Source organism: Palaemon carinicauda, chromosome 2 (genome assembly GCF_036898095.1).
Source record: "Palaemon carinicauda isolate YSFRI2023 chromosome 2, ASM3689809v2, whole genome shotgun sequence".
Lineage (NCBI taxonomy): Eukaryota > Metazoa > Arthropoda > Malacostraca > Decapoda > Palaemonidae > Palaemon > Palaemon carinicauda.
The window spans coordinates 196268415-196291868 of NC_090726.1; the positions used below are offsets into that span (position 1 = coordinate 196268415).

Here is a 23454-nt window from a genome sequence, read left to right on the forward strand (position 1 = left end):
TAGACCTATAGGTTCCCCCAAACCCTACATCCTTAGCTCACATGAATGGTGAGGTTGCAGACACTACAAGGAATTATCTTGAACCCCAGTCCAGCAGATCGTCAGGCAAGGACGTTTCCAATAGGATACTACAAAAGATACCACGATGAGTAATCAAGATTTCCTATGCATATCCTTCGAAACTGATTACAAAAATTTCATTACTTATTACTAATTTCACATAGTGCAAGAACAATTGGATCAACAGCAAAAATTATATGCATATCATAATTGTTACCTAACCTAACCAATCCTATCCTAAACTAACATATCCTATCTTAAACTAACATATCCTAACCTAACCTATCCTATCGCAAACTAACCTATCCTATCCTAACCTAACCTAACCTATTCTATACTATCCTAACCTAACCTACCCTAAAGTCTGCGATTTAAAATACCTGGAATCTGCATTTAAATCACAGTAATATAATTGTATGCAATTTAAAATACTAGACAATTAACATTTTAATCTCACTATTATATTTACGTGCAATTTAAAATACCTGGAATCAGCACTTTAATGTCAGTAAAAACAATAATTTGTAATTTAAAGTTCCTGGAATTAGCACTAAACTCTCAGTAGTCTATTTATGTGCGATTTAGAATACTGGAATCAACACTTTTAATCTAAGCAATATATCAAAATCTCAGAAACATGAATGTGTGGGATTTAAAATACCTGGAATCAGACCTTTAAATCTCAGTAATATAATATAATCTCACCAACATAATTGAGTGTGGTTTAAAATAGCTGGAATCATTCCTTTTAATCTCAGTAATATAATATAATCTCAGCAATATAATTGTGTATGATTTAAAATACCTGGAATCAGCACTTTAATCTCAGTAACACTATCATGTGTGATTCCAAATACCTGGAATCAGCACTTTAATCTCAGTAACTGTATTATGTGATTTAAAATGCCTGGAATCAGCACTTTAATCTCAGTAACAATATCATGTGTGATTTGAAATACCTGGAATCAGCACTTTAATCTCAGTAACTGTATTATATGTGATTTAAAATACCTGGAATCAGCACTTTAATCTCAGTAACTGTATTATATGTGATTTGAAATACCTGGAATCAGCACTTTAATCTCAGCAACACTATCATGTGTGATTCAAAATACCTGGAATCAGCACTTTAATCTCAGTAACTGTATTATATGTGATTTAAAATGCCTGGAATCAGCACTTTAATCTCAGTAACAATATCATGTGTGATTTGAAATACCTGGAATCAGCACTTTAAACTATACCAAACAACGACTTTACTTACCGACGATAATGGCCAACAGCAACACCTGAAAGAGAGAGAAGAATGTAAATAAATATTCCAGTTCACAATTGCCTCAAACTACTTATAACACATTAAAAGATTACCCATAAAAGTAAGTCATTCCTCAATAGTCATTATTCGTGTTTTGTGACCGGGGTACTTCTAGGCAAGGTTAGGTGGGTTTGTTAGGTTCTGTGGCCTTTCTGTACTTTTTATATATTTCGTACCAGTTATATGGAGAAATTATTGAATATATCTGAGGAGATATTTAGCAGTTCTAGCTCTAGTAATGCCATCGTGTCGTTGGTAGTTCTGTGTACCATTCGTCTCCGTTGGTAGTACTGTGTATCAAGGTAAGTCATTCCCCCATTCTTATTATATGTGTTTTGTGACCGGGGTGCTTCTAGGCAAGGTTAGGTGGGTTTGTTAGGTTCTGTGGCCTTTTGGTACTCTTTATTTATTGTGTAATAGTTTTATGGTAGTATTATTTAGTTTTCGTATGGAAAAATTTATTTCTACCTCTAGTAATGACATCGTGCCGTTGGTAACACTGTGTACCATTCGTCATCGTTGGTAGTTCTGTCAAACATTGGTAATGTTGCTAATGTTATTGTCCCCGACATCTGTTGTTTATATATTTTAACTTGGTATATATGTCCACAGTGTTAATATTTATATGGTTCATTTGTATTGTATTTCATTGTGTGATTTCGTACAGGAAATATATGATTTCCTATAGTAGATATCGTGATTTAACTGGTTTTCTCATTCATTTCATCCGTAATAACATCAACCAATTCGTCAACTTATAACTAACCGAATTGGTTGATCTGTTTGTTTGCGATTGAAATGGTCATCAAAATCGGTTAAATCTCGTTATTTGCTATAGGAAATCATATATTTCTTGTGCGTAGTCACACGATGTAATAATATACAAAATTACCATTGATTTTTTATTGTCTCGCAAAATGTGTGTTAATTTAAATTCAAACATTTGTTTACGAGTTATATGAAAATAAATAGCACAAGTAATTTCTAAACTGTGAAAATATTATACTGAAATGTTAATATCAACCTGGTTAGTTATAAAACTCTCAAGTATTTGCCATGTTTGGTTTTGGGACTGATAAGTATTATTATCATTATCATTATCATTATCATTATCATTACTACTACTACTACTACTACTACTTCTACTATTATTATTATTATTATTATTATTATTATTATTATTATTATTTGCTAAGCCACAACTCTAGTTAGAAAAGCAGGATGCTACAAAGCCCAGGGACCCCAACAGGGAAAATAGCCCAGTAACGAAAGGAAACAAGGAAAAACAAAATATGTAATGGACAGTTACATTAAAAAAATCCTATTCACACAATAAAAACTTGAACAAAATAAAGAGGGAGAGAAATAAGATAAAATAGTGTGCCCGAGTGTACCCTCAAGCAAGAGAACTCTAACTCAAGACAGTGGAAGACCATGACACAGAGGCTATGGCACTACACAAGATTAGACTACAATGGTTTGATATTGATGGTTTAATGAAAAAATAAGGAAAAATACAGTAAGGCAAACATTTATCAATGTTAACCAAAACTGAAACCTTCGAATACCAAATGAAAGAAAAAAAATCTCGATAATGCGTAGAAAAAACTAGTCAATAAAAAAAAAAAAAAAAAAAAAAAAAAAAAAAAAAAAAAAAAAAAAAAAAAAAGACAATTGCGTTTCCAAACCTTTGCTTAACTGAAACCTTCAGATACCAAATGGAAGAAAAAAAAATGTCGATAATGGGTAGAAAAAAAACTAGTCAATAATGAAAAAAAAAAAAAAAAGGACGATTGCTTTTCAAAACCTTTGCTTGAAAATGAAGACAATCATTCTCACGCGACTTGCATGCACGCAAGCAAATCGTATCTATCACAGGAAGCAGTTTAAATATTTCATTCCTAACACTGACGGTCATATTTTTTTTTCTTTTAACTCTTCAGGACACTTACATCGTTGATCTACATCGTACTGTCACATTCCGTTCATTTCTTTTGACGTACGTGAGCGATAAATTGTTCGTACTTCTTACTCACTTGAAGTACTTTGATATAATTTGAAGGTTTAAATGATTTAAAGGAAGGTCATGAATGGCAGATGCTAGGGACATGACAATTCCCTTAAAACTGACCATATATACAAATGATCAGTGCCCAAGATAGGACCAGGGAGGCCCAGGTAATAGATTATTATTATTATTATTATTATTATTATTATTATTATTATTATTATTATTATTATTACATGCTGAGCTACAACCCTAGTTGGAAAAGCAGGATGATATAAGCCCAGGGGCTCCAACAGGGAAAATAGCCCAGTGAGGAAAGGAAACGCTGAAAAATAAAATATTTTAAGAACTGTAACATTAAAATAAATATTTCCTATATAAACTATAAAAACTTTAACAAAACAAGAAGAGAAATTAGATGGAATAGTGTGCCCGAATGTACCCTCAAGCAAGAGAACGCTAACCCCAGACAGTGGAAGACCATGGTACAGAGGCTATGGTACTACCCAAGACTAGAGAACAATGGTTTGATTTTGGGGTGTCCTTCTCCTAGAAAAGCTGCTTATTCAATATAATCTGAAGGTTTAAAGATTTAAAGGTAGCTCATGAATGGCAGAGGCAAGGGATACAGCAATGACCTTGAGACTGACCATATATAAAATTGATCAGTACCCAAGATAGCACCAGGGAGGTCCAGGAAATGGCTACCAATGACTCAGTAGGTAGCCCTACTAGACACTATCGAGCTTGCAAGGGTCTCTAACTCCAGTCCAATAGACTGCCAGGCATGAACGTTTCCAATACATTACATTTGACTGGTGAATACAATAAATTTGATTGGGTTAAACGTCAATATTTTCAGGTATGGGTGTAAATAAATCAATGATATTACTATAGTTATAATAATAACAATAATAATAATAATAATAACAACAACAACAACAACAACAATAATAATAATAATTATAATAATAATAATAATAATAATATAAATAATATTAATAATAATAATAATAATTATATTATAATAGCAATAATAATTATAATAATAATAATAACAATAATAATAATAATAATAATAATAATAATAATAATAAAAACAAGTAACAATAATAATAATAATAATAATAATAATAATAACAAAAATACGTAATAATAATAATGATAACAAAAATAATAACAATAATAATAATAATGATAATAATAATAATAATAATAATAATAATAATAATAATAATAATAGCCACTGGAAAGATTTTACCTCAAAGATAAGTATATTTAGCAAACAAAAGAAATTATCGAAGTTTTACCTTAACCCACAAATTATATTAGAAAATAAGAGAAAATTCCGAGATTCGGTCTGATCTAAAAATATAATTACGAAATACGAAAACTAATAAAATGTTTCTCTGATGTTAATAACTGGAGAAAGTGTAGGTTAACACTAATTAATGGCCGTAATTCACGTCTAACTCTTGAAGGTTTAGAGGTTTAAAAGCCACTCATGAATGGCAGGGGCAAGGGACAATGACATTGCCCTATCGAGCAGGACAATGCCCTAGAGACTCGCCATATATATATATATATATATATATATATATATATATATATATATATATATATATATATATATATATATATATATACACTGTATATATATATATATATATATATATATATATATATATATATATATATATATATATATATATATATATATATATATATGATCAGCGCCCAGGCCGCCCCCCATCCAAGCTAGGATCAAGGAGGGCCAGGCAATGGCTGCTGATGACTCAGCAGATAAACCTATAGGGACCCCCCACCCGGCATCCTTAGCTCACAAGGATGGTGAGGTTGCAGCGACCAAAGAAACTACCCTAGAGACTGACCATATATACATATGATCAGCGCCCAAGGCCCCTCTCCATCCAAGCTAGGACCAAGGAGGGCCAGGCAATGGCTGCTGATAACTCAGCAGATAGACTTATAGGCTCCCCCCAAACCCGCCATCCTTAGCTCATAAGGATAGTGAGGTTGCAGCAACTAAAAACACTAACGAGTTTGAGCGAAACTCGAACAACGGTCTGGCGTTCACCAGTCTGGGACGTTACCATATCGGCCACCACATCCCCTAAGGCCAAAAAAACATCTGACTACAATAAATTGTAAAATTATCCAAAAAAAACTATTTACGTTGTGTTTTTTCATCAACGCTACAAGTAAGAATGATAATTGAGGAAAATTACTTAGGGGAAAATGTGTATTTTACGACATTGTAAATCATTTCTAACGAAGGCCAGGGTCTTTTACAAGGTAATCTGATATTAATTCTCAACTTTCATTGTTGCTTTTCAATGAATGGGGTTATTTTCAAGGCTTTAGCGCGGCGTTGCTCTATAAGACTACAAGGTGCACCAAAATATAGGTTTTCCATCTCTATTTTTTTTTTCTTCTTCTTTCCAGGTAAGTTGACAGTATGAAAACTAGAACGGGCACTCAGTAGAGTGCATACCTTCACCTATATCATGTACATCACAAGATAGGCAATTGTATTATGCACATCTTGGTATTAATTTCATGCAAATCAGATAAAATTAGGCCATCTGTTGTGAAATTTTATTCAAAATCCATCAATTTGCTTTAACGTTATCTTTAAAATGACGAAAAATGCAATTCTGGATCTAGAATCCGAATCCGGTATACCAGATCACCTCCAAAATCTAATGGAGTCGTCCATGACATGAGATCTTTCTGTGGTGAAACTTGTGTCAAAATCCATCAATTAACTTTGACGTAATCTTCAAAATTGTGAAAAATGCAAATCTGGATCTGGTATCGGATCATCTCCAAAAGTTAATGGAGTCACCCATGACCTGAGATCTATCTGTGGTGAAACTTTTGTCAAAATCAGTCAATTTGCTTTAAAGTTATCTTTAAAATGGCGAAAAATGCAAATCCAGATCTAGAATTCGAATCCTGTACCGGATCATCTCGAAAAGTTAATGGGTTCGTCCATGACCTGTGATCCATCTGTGGTGAAAATTTCGTCAAAATCCGTCAATTTGCTTTGAAGTTTATCTTTAAAATGGCGAAAAATGCAAATCCGGATCTAGAATCCGGATCACATCCAAAATTTAATGAGTTCGTCCATGGAAATTTCGTCAAAATCCGTCAAGTAGTTTTGACTTAATACTGTCCACAGACAGATAGACACAGACAAATAAATAAACAAAAAGAAGTAATAACGTACAGAGACATATCTGTGTATCGTTCGCCACAAAAGTTGTAAATCAATTATATATAGTAAATTTCTAAAAGGTATAAAATGCCAAATTATTTGGATAAGCTTCATTGAGAAAAACTACCATCCTCCCAATACATACATATATCGGTAATATAAATAGCGTATGTTATACATCTTTCAGTGGTACAAATAGCGTATATTATACGCCTTTCAGAGGTACAAATACCGTATAATAGCATATGTTATACGTCTTTCGGTGTTACAAATAACGTGTAATAGTGTATATTATGTCTTTCAGTGGGACGAATAGCATATAATAGTGTATATTATCCACCTTTCAATGGTACAATAGCGTATGTTATATGACTTTCAGTGGTACAAATACCATATAATAGCGTATGTTATAAGCCTTTCGGTTACAAATAACGTATAGTAGCGTATATTATACGTCTTTAAGTGGTACAAATAGTGAATAATGGCGTATATTATACGTCTTTCGGTGTTACAGATAACGTGTAATAGCGTATATTATACGTCTTTCAGTGATACAAATAGCATATATTAGTGTATATTATACATCTATATGTGGTACAAATAGCATATAATAGCATAAATCATATATCTTTCAGTGGTACAAATACCGTATAATAGCATATATTATAAAGCTATATGTGGTACTAATAGCATATAATAGTGTATATTATATATCTTTCGGTGTTACAGATAACTTATATTATACATCTATCTGTGGTACATATAACGTATATTAGATATCAGACATCTACTTGTGGTACAAATAGGGTATAATAACGTATATCATATATCTATATGTTGTACAAATAGCGTGTATTATACTCCTATCTATGTACAAAATTCAGTATAATAGCTTCTATTATACACCTATCTACGGTAACAGCGTATAATAACGTATATTATATGTTTATCTGTTGTACAAATAGCGTACATTATACACGTCTCCGTGACACAAAAATCGTATTTCATACACCTATCTATGGTACAAACAGCGTATAATAACGTATGTTATACACCTATCTATGGTACAAACAGCGTATAATAGCGTATATGGTGTCCGAAGAATTGTTCGAAATCAATTACTCGAAAACAAAATCCTCGAAATCAATAGATCGAAAAATTATTCCTCGAACTATCAATTCCTCGAAAGACAAATTGATCGAAAGCATCGACCATTTTGTTTTCGAACAATTGAACTGGAAAAAGACCCTGGTACAAACAGCGTATAATAACGAATATCACAAACCTCTTCGTGGTACAAATAGCACAAATCATACATCTATCAGTTGTCCTAATGCCGTACAAATCGTAATCATTAAATAACTAAAATATTGCAAGAGGACATCGGAGTAACACGCTTCACACTGACTGACACTCAAACCTGTTTCACATGTTGATTGAGAATCAAACGCGCTTCACACTTATTGAAAATCGAACCAGCTTCACATTGATTGGCAATCAAATCCGTTTCACATTGATTGACAATCAAACCCCGCTTCACACTGATTGACAATCAAACCCGCTTCACATTAACTGATAATCAAACCCTGCTTCACATTGATTGACAATCAAACACGCTTCACATTGACTGATAATCAAACCCCGCTTCACACTGATTGACAATCAAACCCGCTTCACATTGATAATCAAACCCCGCTTCACACTGATTGACAATCAAACTCGCTTCACATTGATAATCAAACCCCGCTTCACACTGATTGACAATCAACCCGCTTCACATTGATAATCAAACCCCGCTTCACACTGATTGACAATCAAACCCCTCTTCACATTGATTGACAATCAAACCCCTCTTCACATTGATTGACAATCAAACACGCTTCACATTGATTGAGAATCAAACCCCTCTTCACATTGATTGACAATCAAACCCCTCTACACATTGATTGACAATCAAACCCCTCTTCACATTGATTGACAATCAAACACGCTTCACATTGATTGACAACCAAACACGCTTCACATTGATTGACAATCAAACCCCTCTTCATATCGATTGACAATCAAACCCCTCTTCACATTGATTGACAATCAAACCCCTCTTCACATTGATTGACAATCAAACACGCTTCACATTGATTGAGAATCAAACCCCTCTTCACATTGATTGACAATCAAACCCCTCTACACATTGATTGACAATCAAACCCCTCTTCACATTGATTGACAATCAAACACGCTTCACATTGATTGACAACCAAACACGCTTCACATTGATTGACAATCAAACCCCTCTTCATATCGATTGACAACCAAACACGCTTCACATTGATTGACAATCAAACACGCTTCACATTGATTGACAACCAAACACGCTTCACATTGATTGACAATCAAACCCGCTTCACATTGATAATCAAACCCCGCTTCACACTGATTGACAATCAAACCCGCTTCACATTGACTGATAATCAAACCCCGCTTCACATTGATTGACAATCAAACCCCTCTTCACATTGATTGACAATCAAACCCCTCTTCACATTAATTGACAATCAAACACGCTTCACATTGATTGACAACCAAACACGCTTCACATTGATTGACAATCAAACCCGCTTCACATTGATAATCAAACCCCGCTTCACACTGATTGACAATCAAACCCGCTTCACATTGACTGATAATCAAACCCCGCTTCACATTGATTGACAATCAAACCCCGCTTCACGTTGATTGACAATCAAACCCGCTTCACATTGATTGACAATCAAACTCCGCTTCACATTGATTGAAAATCAAACCCCTCTTCATATTGATTGACAATCAAGCCACGCTTTACCTGACTTCTCGAGAATGAAGAGAGAGAAAACGCGAGGTAGTTTTATACAAAAAAAATGAATTTCTTATCAGCTAAATTCTAATATTCTTCAAAAGAAAGGTTGCTCTTTTAAGTGGAGTTAACACGATACTGTTTGAAGATGTTGCGGGTAATATGCGAATCGGTTTGGGTTTAACAGTTCAAGCGCAGGGAATATTAGTAATTTTCGTGTTTTTGGAAATATGTGTAGAAAGGATTGCACATTTCATGCATATATAGTTGAGCATGCACGAAAAAAATATAATTTTGCACGAATATATATAATTTGGCAAGGGAAAATTATAATTTGGCAAGGGAAAAATATAATTTGGCAAGGGAAAAATATAATTTCACACGAATAAATATAATTTTCCACGGAAAAATACAATTTTGCGCGGAAAAAATATAATTCTACGCGAATAAATATAATTTTGCACGGAAAAAATATAATTTTACACGAATAAATATAATTTTGCACGGAAAATATATAATTTTGCACGAAAAATATATATATATTTTTTATCTTTATAATAAAGCGCAGTATAATTAATTCGCCACGCTTATAATAATGCATTACGAACTACAAATAAAAGAGAAATAAATATTCTCGACAAATATACGTAGAAAGGATTACACATTTCATGAATAAATAGTAGAGCATTTACGAAAAAATATTATAAATTTTTTTTAACTTTATAATAATGCGCTGTATAATTTATTAGGGTTGTGGTGGCCTGGTGGTAGCGTCCTTGCCTGGTGATCGTCCGACTGGGGTTCGAGGCCTGCTCAAACTCGTTAGTTACTTTGGTCGCTACAACCTCACCATCCTTGTGAGTTAAGGACGGGTTGTTTGGGGGAGCCTATAGGTCTATCTGCCGAGTCATCAGCAGCCATTGCCTGGCCTTCCTTGGTCCTAGCTTGAGAGGAGAGGGGGTTTGGGCACTGATCATATGTAATATGGTCAGTCTCGAGGGCATTGTCCTGCTTGATAGGGCAATGTCACTGTCCCTTGCCTCTGCCATTCATGAGCGACCTTTAAACTAGCGATTGGTATGAAAAACTGTCTTTGCTAAACACGGCAAAGGAAAATATTTATCATTTTTTTTTATGCAATAAGAGTTCAACGCACGATAAGCGATATATTACCTTAAGATTAATTACTGAATTTCAAACAGCGCTGACAAAGAACTCGCCTGGCGTTCCTCTACTGTAAACTATCAGTGAGCTTAAATGGAATGATCAAAATCTAATACCTATGAAATTGTCATGATAAATGTGTTTAGCAGAAGACACGACTCGTTAAAAATTCAGTCTTTGAGTAGTTTAAAAGGTTTAAAGGCCGCTCATGAATGGCAGAGGACAGTGACATTACCCTATCAAGCAGGACAATGCCCTAGAGACTGACCATATATACATATGATCAGCGCCCAAGCCCCTTCTCCATCCAAGCTAGGACCTAGAATGGCCAGGCAATGGTTGTTGATGACTCACCAGATAGACCTATAGGCTCACCCAAACCCCAATCCTTAACTCACAAGGATGGTGAGCTTGCAGTGACCAAAGAAACTAACGAGTTTGAGCGGGATTCAAACACCAATCTGGCGTTTACCAGTCAGGGACGTTACCACATCGGCCGCAACAACCCTAAGTTCTCTTGCTTGAGGGTACACTCTTGCACACTATTCTATCTTATTTCTCTTCTTGTTTTTGTTGAAATTTTAATAGTTTATATATGAAAGATCTATTATAATGTTGTTACTGTTGTGAAAATATTTTACATTGTTCATTATTTTCCTTGTAGTTTACCTATTTCCTTATTTCCTTTCCTCATTGGGCTATTTTTCCTCGTTGGAGCCCTTGGGCTTATAACATCCTGCTTTTCCAACTAGGATTGTAGCTTAGAAAGTAATAACATTAATAATATTGGGATTTAATAAAACCGGAAGAAGAGCAATAATATAATATAATAGTTTATCTAATTTATTTTCTAATATATATGAGAAAATAATTGCAGTAATTAATCATGAAAACAGTATTCGTAAAGTCAGGATCAAAACAAATGAGAGAGAGAGAGAGAGAGAGAGAGAGAGAGAGAGAGAGAGAGAGAGAGAGAGAGAGAGAGAGAGAGAATTTCAAAGACATCAATTGTAAAATAAATTTGAAGAATTGTGAAATCAATAAAGCGAAAAAAAGGCTATAAGAAGTTCTGAGTCCTTCAACCTACAACATGCAATCGTTTTTCTTCAAGAAAAAAAATATGTCAGAAATAGTCTAATTTACAGTGTAGGTGTAGCACGACTTTATTAGTATTGATTTTAATCATTCTTTCCACATATCCACCTCAGCATGTAGAATAGATTTTCGCAATGCACACACATACACACACACATTCACACACACATACACACACACATTCACACACACATACATATATATATATATATATATATATATATATATATATATATATTCAAATAAGCCATATATTTTTGATACATTAATGTCTGGATTCTCTTAACGACCTCGGTCACAAGCTCTTGTCTTTGTGTGATTTCGCCTGGGGCTCTGATCCCGAGGTCGTTAAGAGAATACAGACATTAATGTATCAAAAATATATATGGCTTATCTGAATATGAAAAACACGTCTAGAAGTGCACAATTTATCATTAATCGATTGCCAAGTCACAAACTACCAATTAGCTACGATGGTAAAGATGGGTTCATTTCAATTCTAAGAACAAAAAACCTGAATTCGACAGGTATAAGTACAGAAGAATTGTCATTGACTTTTATCTTTCTTCGTGGCCAAGTGGTTAGGTCACTGTCTATACAAGTTTCCTGGAGCAGGGTTCGACTCGATGCCGGTCACAAGCTCTTGTCTTTGCGTGATTTAGCCTGGGGCTCTGATCCCGAGCTCGTTAAGAGAATCCAGACATTTATGCATCAGAAATATATGGCTTGTTTGAATATGAAAAAACACGTCTAAATGTGCAAAATTTATCATATATATATATATATATATATATATATATAATTAACCGTTGTTTGTCCACTGCAGGACAAAGGCCCCAGACCTCTCCTTCCACACGAGCCTGTTTATGGTCTTTCTATGCCAGTCTATGCCCTCAAATTTTCTTAGCTCATCAATACATATACACACAGACACACACACACACACACACACATATATATATATATATATATATATATATATATATATATATATATATATATATATATATATATATTAGATTAGTTTCTCATAAAAGAAACTTTAACGAAAGATACACTATTCATAATTCATATCATAAATCATTAAAGGTTTAAAAGAATTGCCCGTATAAAAAAAAAAAATCCTTACTACCCAAGCAGGGACCAGGGAGGGTCAGACAATGGCAACCATTGAAACTACTGGAAACTATCTGACTTGAGCAAATCTTGAACTCCCGACCAATAGTTTGCGAGTCAGGGACGTTTCCAATATATCCTAACCAATATTATGTCACTTCACTAAGAAGGTTTAAAGGTCGCTCATGAATGGCAAAGGCAAGGGACAGTTAGCATGTACTAGCAGGACAATGTCCTAGAGAGTGACCATATATTATCATTATTATTATTATTATTATTAGCTAATCTACAACCCTAGTCGGAAAAGGAAGATGCAATAAACCCAAGGGGTACAACGGAAAAATAGCCCAGTGAGGAAAGGAAATAAATAAATAAGTATAGGCTACTACAAGAGAAGCAATGATCAAGTAATGTAGACTATTCTAACAGCAACAACAACCTTAAAACAGGTCTTCCATATTTAAACTATAGAGACATGCCAGCCTATTCAACATACAAACATTCGCTGCAATTCTTTAACGTCTTTTACTAATCCAGCTAGAGTGGATATGCATGTGTTGAGGTGGTTTGGCCATGTTGAAAGAATGGAAAATGGCTGTCTGCTAAAGAAGGTGATGAATGCAAGAGTTGATGGGAGAAGTACAAGAGGAAGGCCAAGGTTTGGGTGGATGGATGGAGTGAAGAAAGCTCTGGGTGATAGGAGGATAGATGTGAGAGAGGCAAGAGAGCGTGCTAGAAATAGGAATGAATGACGAGCGATTGTGACGCAGTTCCGGTAGGCCCTGCTGCTGCCTCCGGTCGCCTTGGATAACCGTGGAGGTAGCAGCAGTAGGGGATTCAGCGTTATGAAGCTTCATCTGTGGTGGATAACGGGGGAGGGTGGGCTGTGGCACCCTAGCAGTACCTGCCGAACTCGGTTGAGTCCCTTGTCAGGCTGGGAGGAACGTAGAGATAGGTCCCCTTTATTGTTTCACTTGTTTGATGTAGGCTACCCGACAAAATTGGGGGAAGTGCCTTGGTATATGTATGTATGTTTACTAATCCAACTGCCTGATTAGGAAGATCATTCCACAATCTGGTAACAGCTGGAATAAAACTTCTAGAATACAGTTATTGAGGCTTAAGATGAAGTGGAAAATGTTTATTATATCTACAGTGTGATTACCGTAAGTCAATAATCATATTTTGAATCAAATATGTAAGAGGGAGTTCGAGTCCCTCGCATGAATTTTGAACCAAGCCTAAGCATTGTTCAAGAAGAATGCTATGCTCATGGTATGGCAACATCAACCAAACAAAAAACAATTCATATTATGTCTTATAGATTAAAGAATCTTTGTCTATTTTCTTCCTATATTAGAGTTTCTGTACGTAGGTCCTTTATACGAGAATATTCACTTTGCAAAATAATTAATTCTTTTAAAGATAAATGATAAATGGAGAAGTATTGAATTAAAAGCTCAGGATAGTGACGACTGGCGAAATCTAACCGAGGCCCTTTGCGTCAATTCGCGTAGATGATGATGATGGAAGGTTTAAAGGTTTAAAGGCCGCTCATGAATGGCAGAGGCGAGGGACCATATATACTTATGATCAGCAACCAAACCCCTCTCCACTCAAGCTAGAACCAAGGAGGGCCAGGCAATGGCTGCTGATAACTCAGTAGATAGACCTATAGGCTCCCCAAAACTCCCCATCCATAGCTCAAAAGGATGGTGAGGTTACCAACACTAAAGGAACGAACGAGTTTGAACTGGACTCGAACCCTAGTCTGGCGTTCACCAATCAGGGACGTTACCACACATGCCACCGCAAGGTTATAGTCCTCATAGGAAAGATTACATTTTCATGTCTAATTGCATTGAATCATTTATATCTGGATGAAGTTATTTTCTGACATATATATCTGATATTATAGTTTATTTTAGATTTAAAACGCACGATACACGGTCACAAAACCACTCACGCACGTAGACTTTCTACCAAGATTCTTTTACACTTCAATTGGTTTTATTCTTTTAAGACAAAGTAAATTCACAAAACGTTATGCACATTCTTTTGATCATAAAGAAAGTAATCCATCTTTTATTATTTATTCATTGATTGCTGTTAATATTTCTAATCATCTTTGAATATTCATGAAAAGCCGACAACCAACTATGCCTCATGATTTATTATTATTATTATTATCATTATTATTATTATTATTATTATTATTATTATTACCTCCAGCAACGAAGTTGGAAGGAGGTTATGTTTGAAGACAAGCTGACAACCTACTATGCCTCAAGATTTATTATTATTATCATTATTATTATTATTATTATTATTATTATTATTATTATTATTATTATTATTACTTCCGCCAACGAAGTTGAAATGAGGTTATGTTTTCGCCCCTGTTTGTCCTTGTGTTTGTTTGTGAACAACTTCCTGGCCACAATCTTACTCATAGAGAAGTGAAACTTTCAGGGATTAATGTTATGCTGAGACGGGGAAGTGATTCAATTGTGAAAGTCCTAGGTCAAAGGTCAATGTCATGCATAAGGTCGACGAATTAACCGTAACCTTAACCCCAAGTTCGCACATGGTTGTCACAGACTTCAAATACACCTACGGTGTAAATTGATTCTGGGAAAGGCAAGCTGGTTTCGAGATATATTAATGGCTATGTGATCTATTTGATTTTTGTATTTGCCATATGATGAAGTCCACGTATATTTGTGGATGACCTTGTGCTGGAAAAGAGTATCTTCAATAACAGGATTGTTTGTTGAACAAAAACTTATAAAGTGTATGCCATTTTCATTTACAACTTCGCCAAGACCCTTAAGGCTCATCACTTTCTCTATACCTTGATTATTCCTACCACCTTTCGCATTGAAGTCACTGATCAGGATTTTCATCTCTCTCTCTCTCTCTCTCTCTCTCTCTCTCTCTCTCTCTCTCTCTCTCTCTCTCTCGTTTCGTTCATCGCACACTGCAGTTCTTCGTAGAATCCATCTTTCTTTTCTTCAGGGGAATCATTTGTTGGTGCATAAAAACTATAATACTCACATTGCACTGCTTTGTATATATATATATATATATATATATATATATATATATATGTATATATATAAATATATACATATATATATATATACATGTATACATATATACTGTGTATGTATATATATATATATATATATATATATATATATATATATATATGTATATATATATGAATATAAATATATATATATATATATATTTATATATACACATGTATATATATTTACATATATATATATATATATATATATATATACATGTATATATATATATATAAAATATATGTGTGCACGCGCTTGTGTATAATTCATATATACATGTAATCAGACAATTGCTCTTTATCATACAGTGGAGACATAAGAAAATATAAATTCCTATACTCTCCAAAAATAGAAACAGACATCAGCATTTCCAAGAGACGTATGACTTCAAGATCCACCCACCATACCAGAAAAAAAAAATATAACCACGATTTTGATCTATCGCAATATTTGCAATTTTTGCAACGCCAACATCGATTCGTCCTGCAAAAAAAAAAAAAAAAAAAAAAAAAAAAAAAAAAAAAAAAAACTTTCGAGTGACTGATGACTTAAATAATAGGTCAGAAATGGCGACTGTTCTTCGTTTAGATGAAGATCAGACATGCGAATCATAGTTACCAGATCAGCTCAATGCCAATACTACAGTGTATTATCCTTTGAATGTAGAACGTGTAAATAATTGTCCGCATTGATCTATGTAAGAACAGTGATGACGTCAGCAAATATTCGAGACGCGAAATCATTTGACATTTACTTGATATTGTTAGATTTTATGTAATTCAAAATTAAAATATATAATTTCAAGAGAAGATATAACTTTGTCTGAAATCTAAATTTGATATGTGAGAGAGAGAGAGAGAGAGAGAGAGAGAGAGAGAGAGAGAGAGAGAGAGAAAGAGAGAGAGAGAGAGAGACCAATGGTTTCCATATAAAATTGATTATAACATTAACGTCCAAACCTACAAGTTCAAAAGAAAGCTTTATTAATTCGTACATAGAGAGAGAGAGAGAGAGAGAGAGAGAGAGAGAGAGAGAGAGAGAGAGAGAGAGAGAGAGAGAGAGCAATTGTTTCCATATAAAATTGATTATAACATTAACGTCCAAACCTACAAGTTCAAAAGAAAGCTTTATTAATTCGTACATAGAGAGAGAGAGAGAGAGAGAGAGAGAGAGAGAGAGAGAGAGAGAGAAAGAGAGAGAGAGAGAGAGAGGGGGGGGCTAACTTTTATTTATATAAAAATGGTTACAAAATTCATCTACCTAAACCTAAAATAGAATGGAAAAGGTTATTTCAATTCATAAATGATAAGGAACGCATATAAGATATTTTCAGAGAAATCTTCGTAACAGAAATTCATGGCAAGCAAAGGGTTGCCATCAACAAAATCGGGTTGCCATAAAGCTATTCTGTGCAATTCAAAAAAAAAAAAAAAAAAAAAAATTATCAGCAGCACGTACATCATTTTTTCCGACTCTTCAATGACATATAGTACATGAAAGTACACGAAAGTACCGATTAGTACTTTTAGAATTTGGACGTGACAATCATCATCATCATTCGTTACTAGTCCAGTGCACAACAAAGGCCTCAGACATGTCCTTCCACTTGAGTCTGTTTATGGTCTTTCTATGCCACTCCACACCCGTAATCGTTCTTAGTTCGTCAATCTATTGTCTTCTCTTCTTTTCCCTGCTTCTTTTACAATCTCTAGGGACCTATTCTGTTATTCTTAATGTCCATCTATTGTCTGCCATTCTTATTATATGTCTTGCTCATGTCCATTTTTTTTCTTACATGTATACTTAGTGTCCATCTGTTCTCTGTCCTTCTCATCATATGTCCTGCCCATGTCCATTTCTTTTTCTTACATGTTGTTAGAATATCTTCTACTTTAGGTTACTCTCGTATCATGTTTTTTTTTTCTCTTAGTGTTATTTCCATCATTATTCTTTCCATTGCTCTTTGATAGTGGAAGTTAAATCAGTCATTGCCTTAGAAAAAATTTAATACGCGCACGCGCACAAATATCAAAATGGTTGATAAAAAAGAAATGATTGACTGATTGATTGATCTAACGTTTTTTGGCATCCTGACATCTAAAGAAGAAAGCATAATTGTTATAAAAGAGGTTACATTACTGCATAGGGATTAAAGGCACTTGCTTTCAAAATTAATGCACACTAATTGATTTGTAGATTTTAAAAATATGATTATACTAATACAATTACTTATAATCAATCGTACTTTTCCTATTTATAAATAACTAGAGTATGCAACCCGTGAAAAATGTCGGTTAAATATCTATATAGATATGTACACACACGCACAAGCAGCCCCGTCTCACCAGGAAATGACCACTCCCTCTCCCCCTTTATCCAAGAGACAGGGAGAGCTGAGCATGACCGAAAAATATATATAATAGTAAATATATATATATATATATATATATATATATATATATATATATATATATATATATATATATATATATATCAAAAATTTTAAGTAATTTTTATTTTTCCTAACATACTTACCGAGAATTACTTTCTTTTGGAGTCACTTGGTGATCTCTCTTTCTCGACCAAGATTTTTGGCGCCGTTATCCCCCACTCCGTTCTATCTATAGGCCTACCCCCGCCGCCAAAGAATGCGCCCCGAAGGCAGGATTAGGGCAGGTCACTGCTTCTCTGGGCCATTCTCCTCATTAAGTTCGTCGTATAGCCCAACTTGGCAATGGAAGGATGGCACTCGGGGACGGAAGGCAGGGCCATTACCCTTAAGTAATTCTCGGTAAGTATGTTAGGAAAAATAAAAATTACTTAAAATTTTTGATTTGTTCCAACACGAAACTTACCTCGAATTACTTTCTTTTGGAGACTTATACTTTAGGAGGCGGGAGTGCTATTCTGACACTTGACTCGGCACGTAGGGCCTAGAGGGCTATGGAATGCGGGGGCCTATCAGAGTACGGGAGTGAGGGTAACTGCGCAACCTTACGCTATTACCTAAGATTTTACCTCTTAAAAAATTCTTCTGACCATTTCCTCCGGATGTAGTCGCGAAGAATGTGTTCATCGTTGGGTACAGCCTCTGGCCTTACCGCTACACAGCCCGGAGGGCGGCCATGACTGTCCCAATGGAGAACCCGTCCAAGGATTTCCTTGAATAATCCTTGAGGTAGTGGGCAGTAAAGGTTGACTGGTGCGACCAAGTGCCTGTCTGTAGGATCTGCCTCACCGCCATGTTTCTCTCAAAGGGCAAGGGGGTGCTCAGACCCCTGATGTCATGGGTCCGGGGAGTGCCTGGCACTGCCATTTTATCCTCTTCATAGGTTCTAGCGATGACTTGTCTCAGCCAGCAGGAAATGGTGTTCTCGGAAACTTGCTTCCTATTAACACCTGTGGAAACGAAGAGGTTCCTGATACCTGGTCGGAGTGAGAGAAGTCGAATGACAAACCATGTATCTCTCCCACCCTCTTATCGGACGCCAAGGCCAGCAAGAAGACGGCCTTGAGGGTGAGATCTTTGTTCACGATATCTTTCAAGTGTTCAAAGTGGGAGCGACACATCATCTTCCGGACCTTGCCTAAGTCCCACTGGGGCACCTTTCCCGCCTGAGGGGGGTAAGACTGCTCGAAGCTTTTGACAAGCATCGCTATGTGTCTCGAGGCCCCCAGGACGATGCCCTTCAGGAGGAAGACTTGGCCTAAGGCAGCCCGAACCCCTTTTTATGGCTGGGATTGACATCTCCGCTTTGTCCTTGAGAAACACCAGAAAATCTGCCATGTCTGGGACAGAGGCCTTAAGAGGTCTAATGTGCCTCTCAGCGCACCACTTCGCGACGGAGGTCCATTTTGTCTGGAAGACCGCGGTTGGCGACTTCTTAGGAATAGAGACATTCTCTTAGCCGTGGAGGAAGAATATCCTTCTTTCTTCAGGAGCCGCTCTTAGTCTTCAGTCGTGAAGACGTAGGGAGAGAGGCCTGTCGTGGAGCTTGAGAAAGTGAGGCTGGTGCAGAAGGTCTGACCTGACGGACAGAGACCACGGCGGTTGACTCGATAGGTCTTTTAGAAACGCGAACCACTCTCTCTCTCCAGTCACCAGGGCGCTACCAAAGTCATCTGTAGGTTTCGAGCCGTCTTTACTCTGCTGAGCACTTGTCTTATCAGCGTGAAAAGGGGGAAAAGGCGTACACATCCAGATTGTCCCACTTGTGCTGAAAAGAGTCTTCTAAGGAAGATTTCGGGTCTGGTACAGGGGAGCAATAGACTGGGAGTTGGGCGTTGAGGTTGATGCAAAGCGGTCAACCACCGGGGAACCCCAGCGTTGAATGATGAGCTTGGCTATTCCTGGGAGAAGGGACCATTCTGTCCCTACTATGTGGCCCATTCTGCTGAGGCCGTCGGCCAGAACGTTTTACTTCCCGGGAATGAACCTTGCTAACATCACCCCTTGATTTCCTTCCACTCAATCTAGATTCTCTATGGTGAGATCGCACAACTCCTTCGATTACAAGTACCCTGCTTCTTTATGTATGCCACTACCGTGGCGTTGTCGCTCATCCACGCCACGGTGTTCCCCTTTAGCAGACTTGCGAAGTGTAGGCACGCCTTCTGGACTGCTTCCAACTCCAGGACATTGTGTGGAGTTGCCTCTCCCCTTCCAACCAGGTCTCTCGTGCCGTTTCGTCGAGGGGAAGGGCTCCCCATCTCTGGTTGGAGGCGTCTGTGAACAGTAGTAACTCGGGAGGGCCGGTCCCGAAGGACGTCCCCTTGAGTGAGTTCGACTGGCAATGTCACCATTCTAGGGAGGGTCTCGTGTCTGGAATGACTGGGATTAGCACCTGCTGCGAACCCGTCTGTCACCAGAGGTTCCTGAGATTCCATTGGACGGATCTGAGCCTTACCCTCCCTTGGGGAACTAGGTTCTCCAGTGAGACCAGGTGACCTATCAGCCTCTGCCCGTCTTCCGCCCTCCTGGGGTGTTCTGACAGGAACGGCTGACTAATGAGCCTGAGGTTACTTATCTTATTCTCCGAAGGGAAAAATTCTCCCCGAAAAATGTCTAATGTTATTCCCCAGTAGTTCATTCCGGTGGAAGGGGATAGATTTGACTACTTCGGGTTGATTCAGTTCCCCAGAGCCTTGCAAAACTGGAGGAGACTTCTTCCTTATCCCTCCAAGAGGACCTTTGAGGCGGGAAGAAGCCACCAGGCGTCCAGGTATCTGATAAGGCGTATGCCTCGTTCGTGCGCCCCCACTGCGAAAGCCGTGGGGACTCTCGTGAACACTTGGGGCGCTGTTGACAGACCAAAGAAAAAGGGGTCCTGAATTGCAGGATCTGGGAACCCTATTTCACCCGGAGGAACTTCCGACCCGAGGTGTGGACCGGAATCTGGAAGTATACGTCCTTGGGGTCGATGGCCATCCTACAATCTTTCTCCCTCAAGGACAGTAGGACTGAATTCTGCGTGTCCATTTTGAAGTCCGTCTTCTTGACGAACCAGTTGAGATCTGACAGATCTATAACCGGTCTCCACCCCCCGGTCGCTTTTTCCACCAGGAATAGGCGACTGTAGACACCTGGCCCTGGGAGAAGAACTCCTTCCATGGTACCCTTCTCTAGCATGGACGACACCTCCTCTTGAAGGGCGGTCCTCTTTAACGGGTCTTAGGGATCTAGCCATTCTATCCGGTTGGCCGGAAAAAGCGTGGGTGGTTCCGTTAGGAATGGAAGTCCGTAGCCCTTCTTTAGTAAGGACACTGTCCAAGGTTCCGCTCCTTGAGCCCTCTATGCTTGCCAATGACGTCTGAGTCATCCTCCAACCCGAGGGTTGGGTGGGGATAGGGGGCCTCCCCCTCTTATCTTCTTCTAGAGGGGCGGCCTGATCTGTCTCCCCTAGAGGCGGGGTAACCCGACCTGAAGGAGCTAGAGGGCGCTGGAGCTCCCCTGCGGAGGGGCCGAGGCGTTGCGGACCAGGAGGAAGAGGGGGGCTTCTCCCCTCGTAGTGCTGGTAGATGCTTGGGGTGTCGCGGCACTATCCGAGACAGACCTCTTATAGGGCGGTCTCCTAGGAGTCGTAGACCTGGGGACGTTAGTCTCCTTCTATTTCAAGACCTTCTCCATTATGGTTTCTAGTTCCTTCCGAGGAAACAGAGACTCTCCCCACAAGGGAAATCTGTGAATGGCTCGCGTCTCCCTGTCTGGTGCCTTCCAAGACACCTTCGCCAGAACAGTGTCTCGCTTCCAGAACACCCAGTTAGCTGTTAGTGTGAGAGACTGATATGTCAATAACCTAAGGGTTGAAGGCCTTGCTGGACAGGGTCCTCGGGGTCACAGGAGGCTTGTACACCTCCCAAAGAGTAAGCCCACCAGTCCAGCCAAGAGGGGACGTTTACAAGTCCCTCGACATTTTCTCCATCATGGAGGCTCCTGCTGACGAGAACCAGACTGGGGCTGAAGAGGCTCTACTGTCTGAAACGCCTTGACTAAGGATGTCCTGCTGATCCTCAAAAAGGCTTGACTTCCAGGAAACTACATCCGTAGTTGCAGGTTCCGGTACTTGTGGTGTCTTCTGCAAAGGCTAACCACTCTCCTATAGACGGAGTCCTCCGTCAGGGAGCGCTCCTCTCCGTCAGCCGAGGATCCGGCTTGGGGCCGGGGAGCTGGGTTACCGGGCACGCCGACTGGACGTCTAGCTCTTTGGGGCCAGGGGCGCCGTCCTGCCGAGGTACTGGATTTCATCTGCGGGGACGTCCGCACCAGGGGCCTGGGTTAGCGCAAGCAACGCTGGTTCAGCGGGGACTCTCGTCGGCCCAAGGCTCTGGGTGCCGAGGATGCGGTTCCCGTGGGCTGACCCGACAGCGGGAACCGTTCCTTCTGACCCGAAGGCCGCACCAGCCGGGCTGGTTCGGCCAGGCCGTCCGACCAGAAGCGCGTTTCCCCCGCTGGGCGGGGTTAACCGGAGGCTTCGGGGACTTACGCTTACCTGTAGAGTCCTTCCTACCGCTTTATCTCGAGGCGCCGGGTCACCGGGCACTCCCCGGGCACTTCGGTTCTGGAATACCAGGCACTCCCTTGCGGTGGTACCGGTTTTCCCCGGCGGGGAGCTCCGCACCAGGTTCGGGGTCAGAACCGGCAATGCCGTACCGTCGAGGACTACTGTTCGTGTATTCTCTCCGGGGGACGCGGACGCGGATCCTCGTGGGCTGACCCGACGGAGGGAACCGTTCCTTTTAAGTCCGAGGGCCGAACCAGCTGTGCTGATTCGGCCAGGCTGCCCGTAAAGAAGCCCGGTTACACCTGCGGGCGGGCTGGGGGACGCAGACGCGGATCCCCGTGGGCTGACCCGACGGAGGGAACCGTTCATTTTAAGTCCGAGGGCCGAACCAGCTGTGCTGATTCGGCCAGGCTGCCCGTAAAGAAGCCCGGTTACACCTGCGGGCGGGCTGGGGGACGCGGACGCGGATCCCCGTGGGCTGACCCAACGGAGGGAACCGTTCCTTTTAAGTCCGAGGGCCGAACCA

General features: G+C 38.6%; 1 protein-coding gene across 1 annotated transcript in view; it reads right to left on the bottom strand.

The window, feature by feature from the left end:
* LOC137629437 (uncharacterized) overlaps nt 1–23454 on the bottom strand; it is a 319508-nt gene that overhangs the window by 284303 nt on the left and 11751 nt on the right. Inside the window, exon 2 of the mRNA XM_068360702.1 lies at nt 1325–1349. Coding sequence (XP_068216803.1) covers nt 1325–1349 — 25 coding nt within the window. The remainder of the gene's footprint in view (nt 1–1324; nt 1350–23454) is intronic.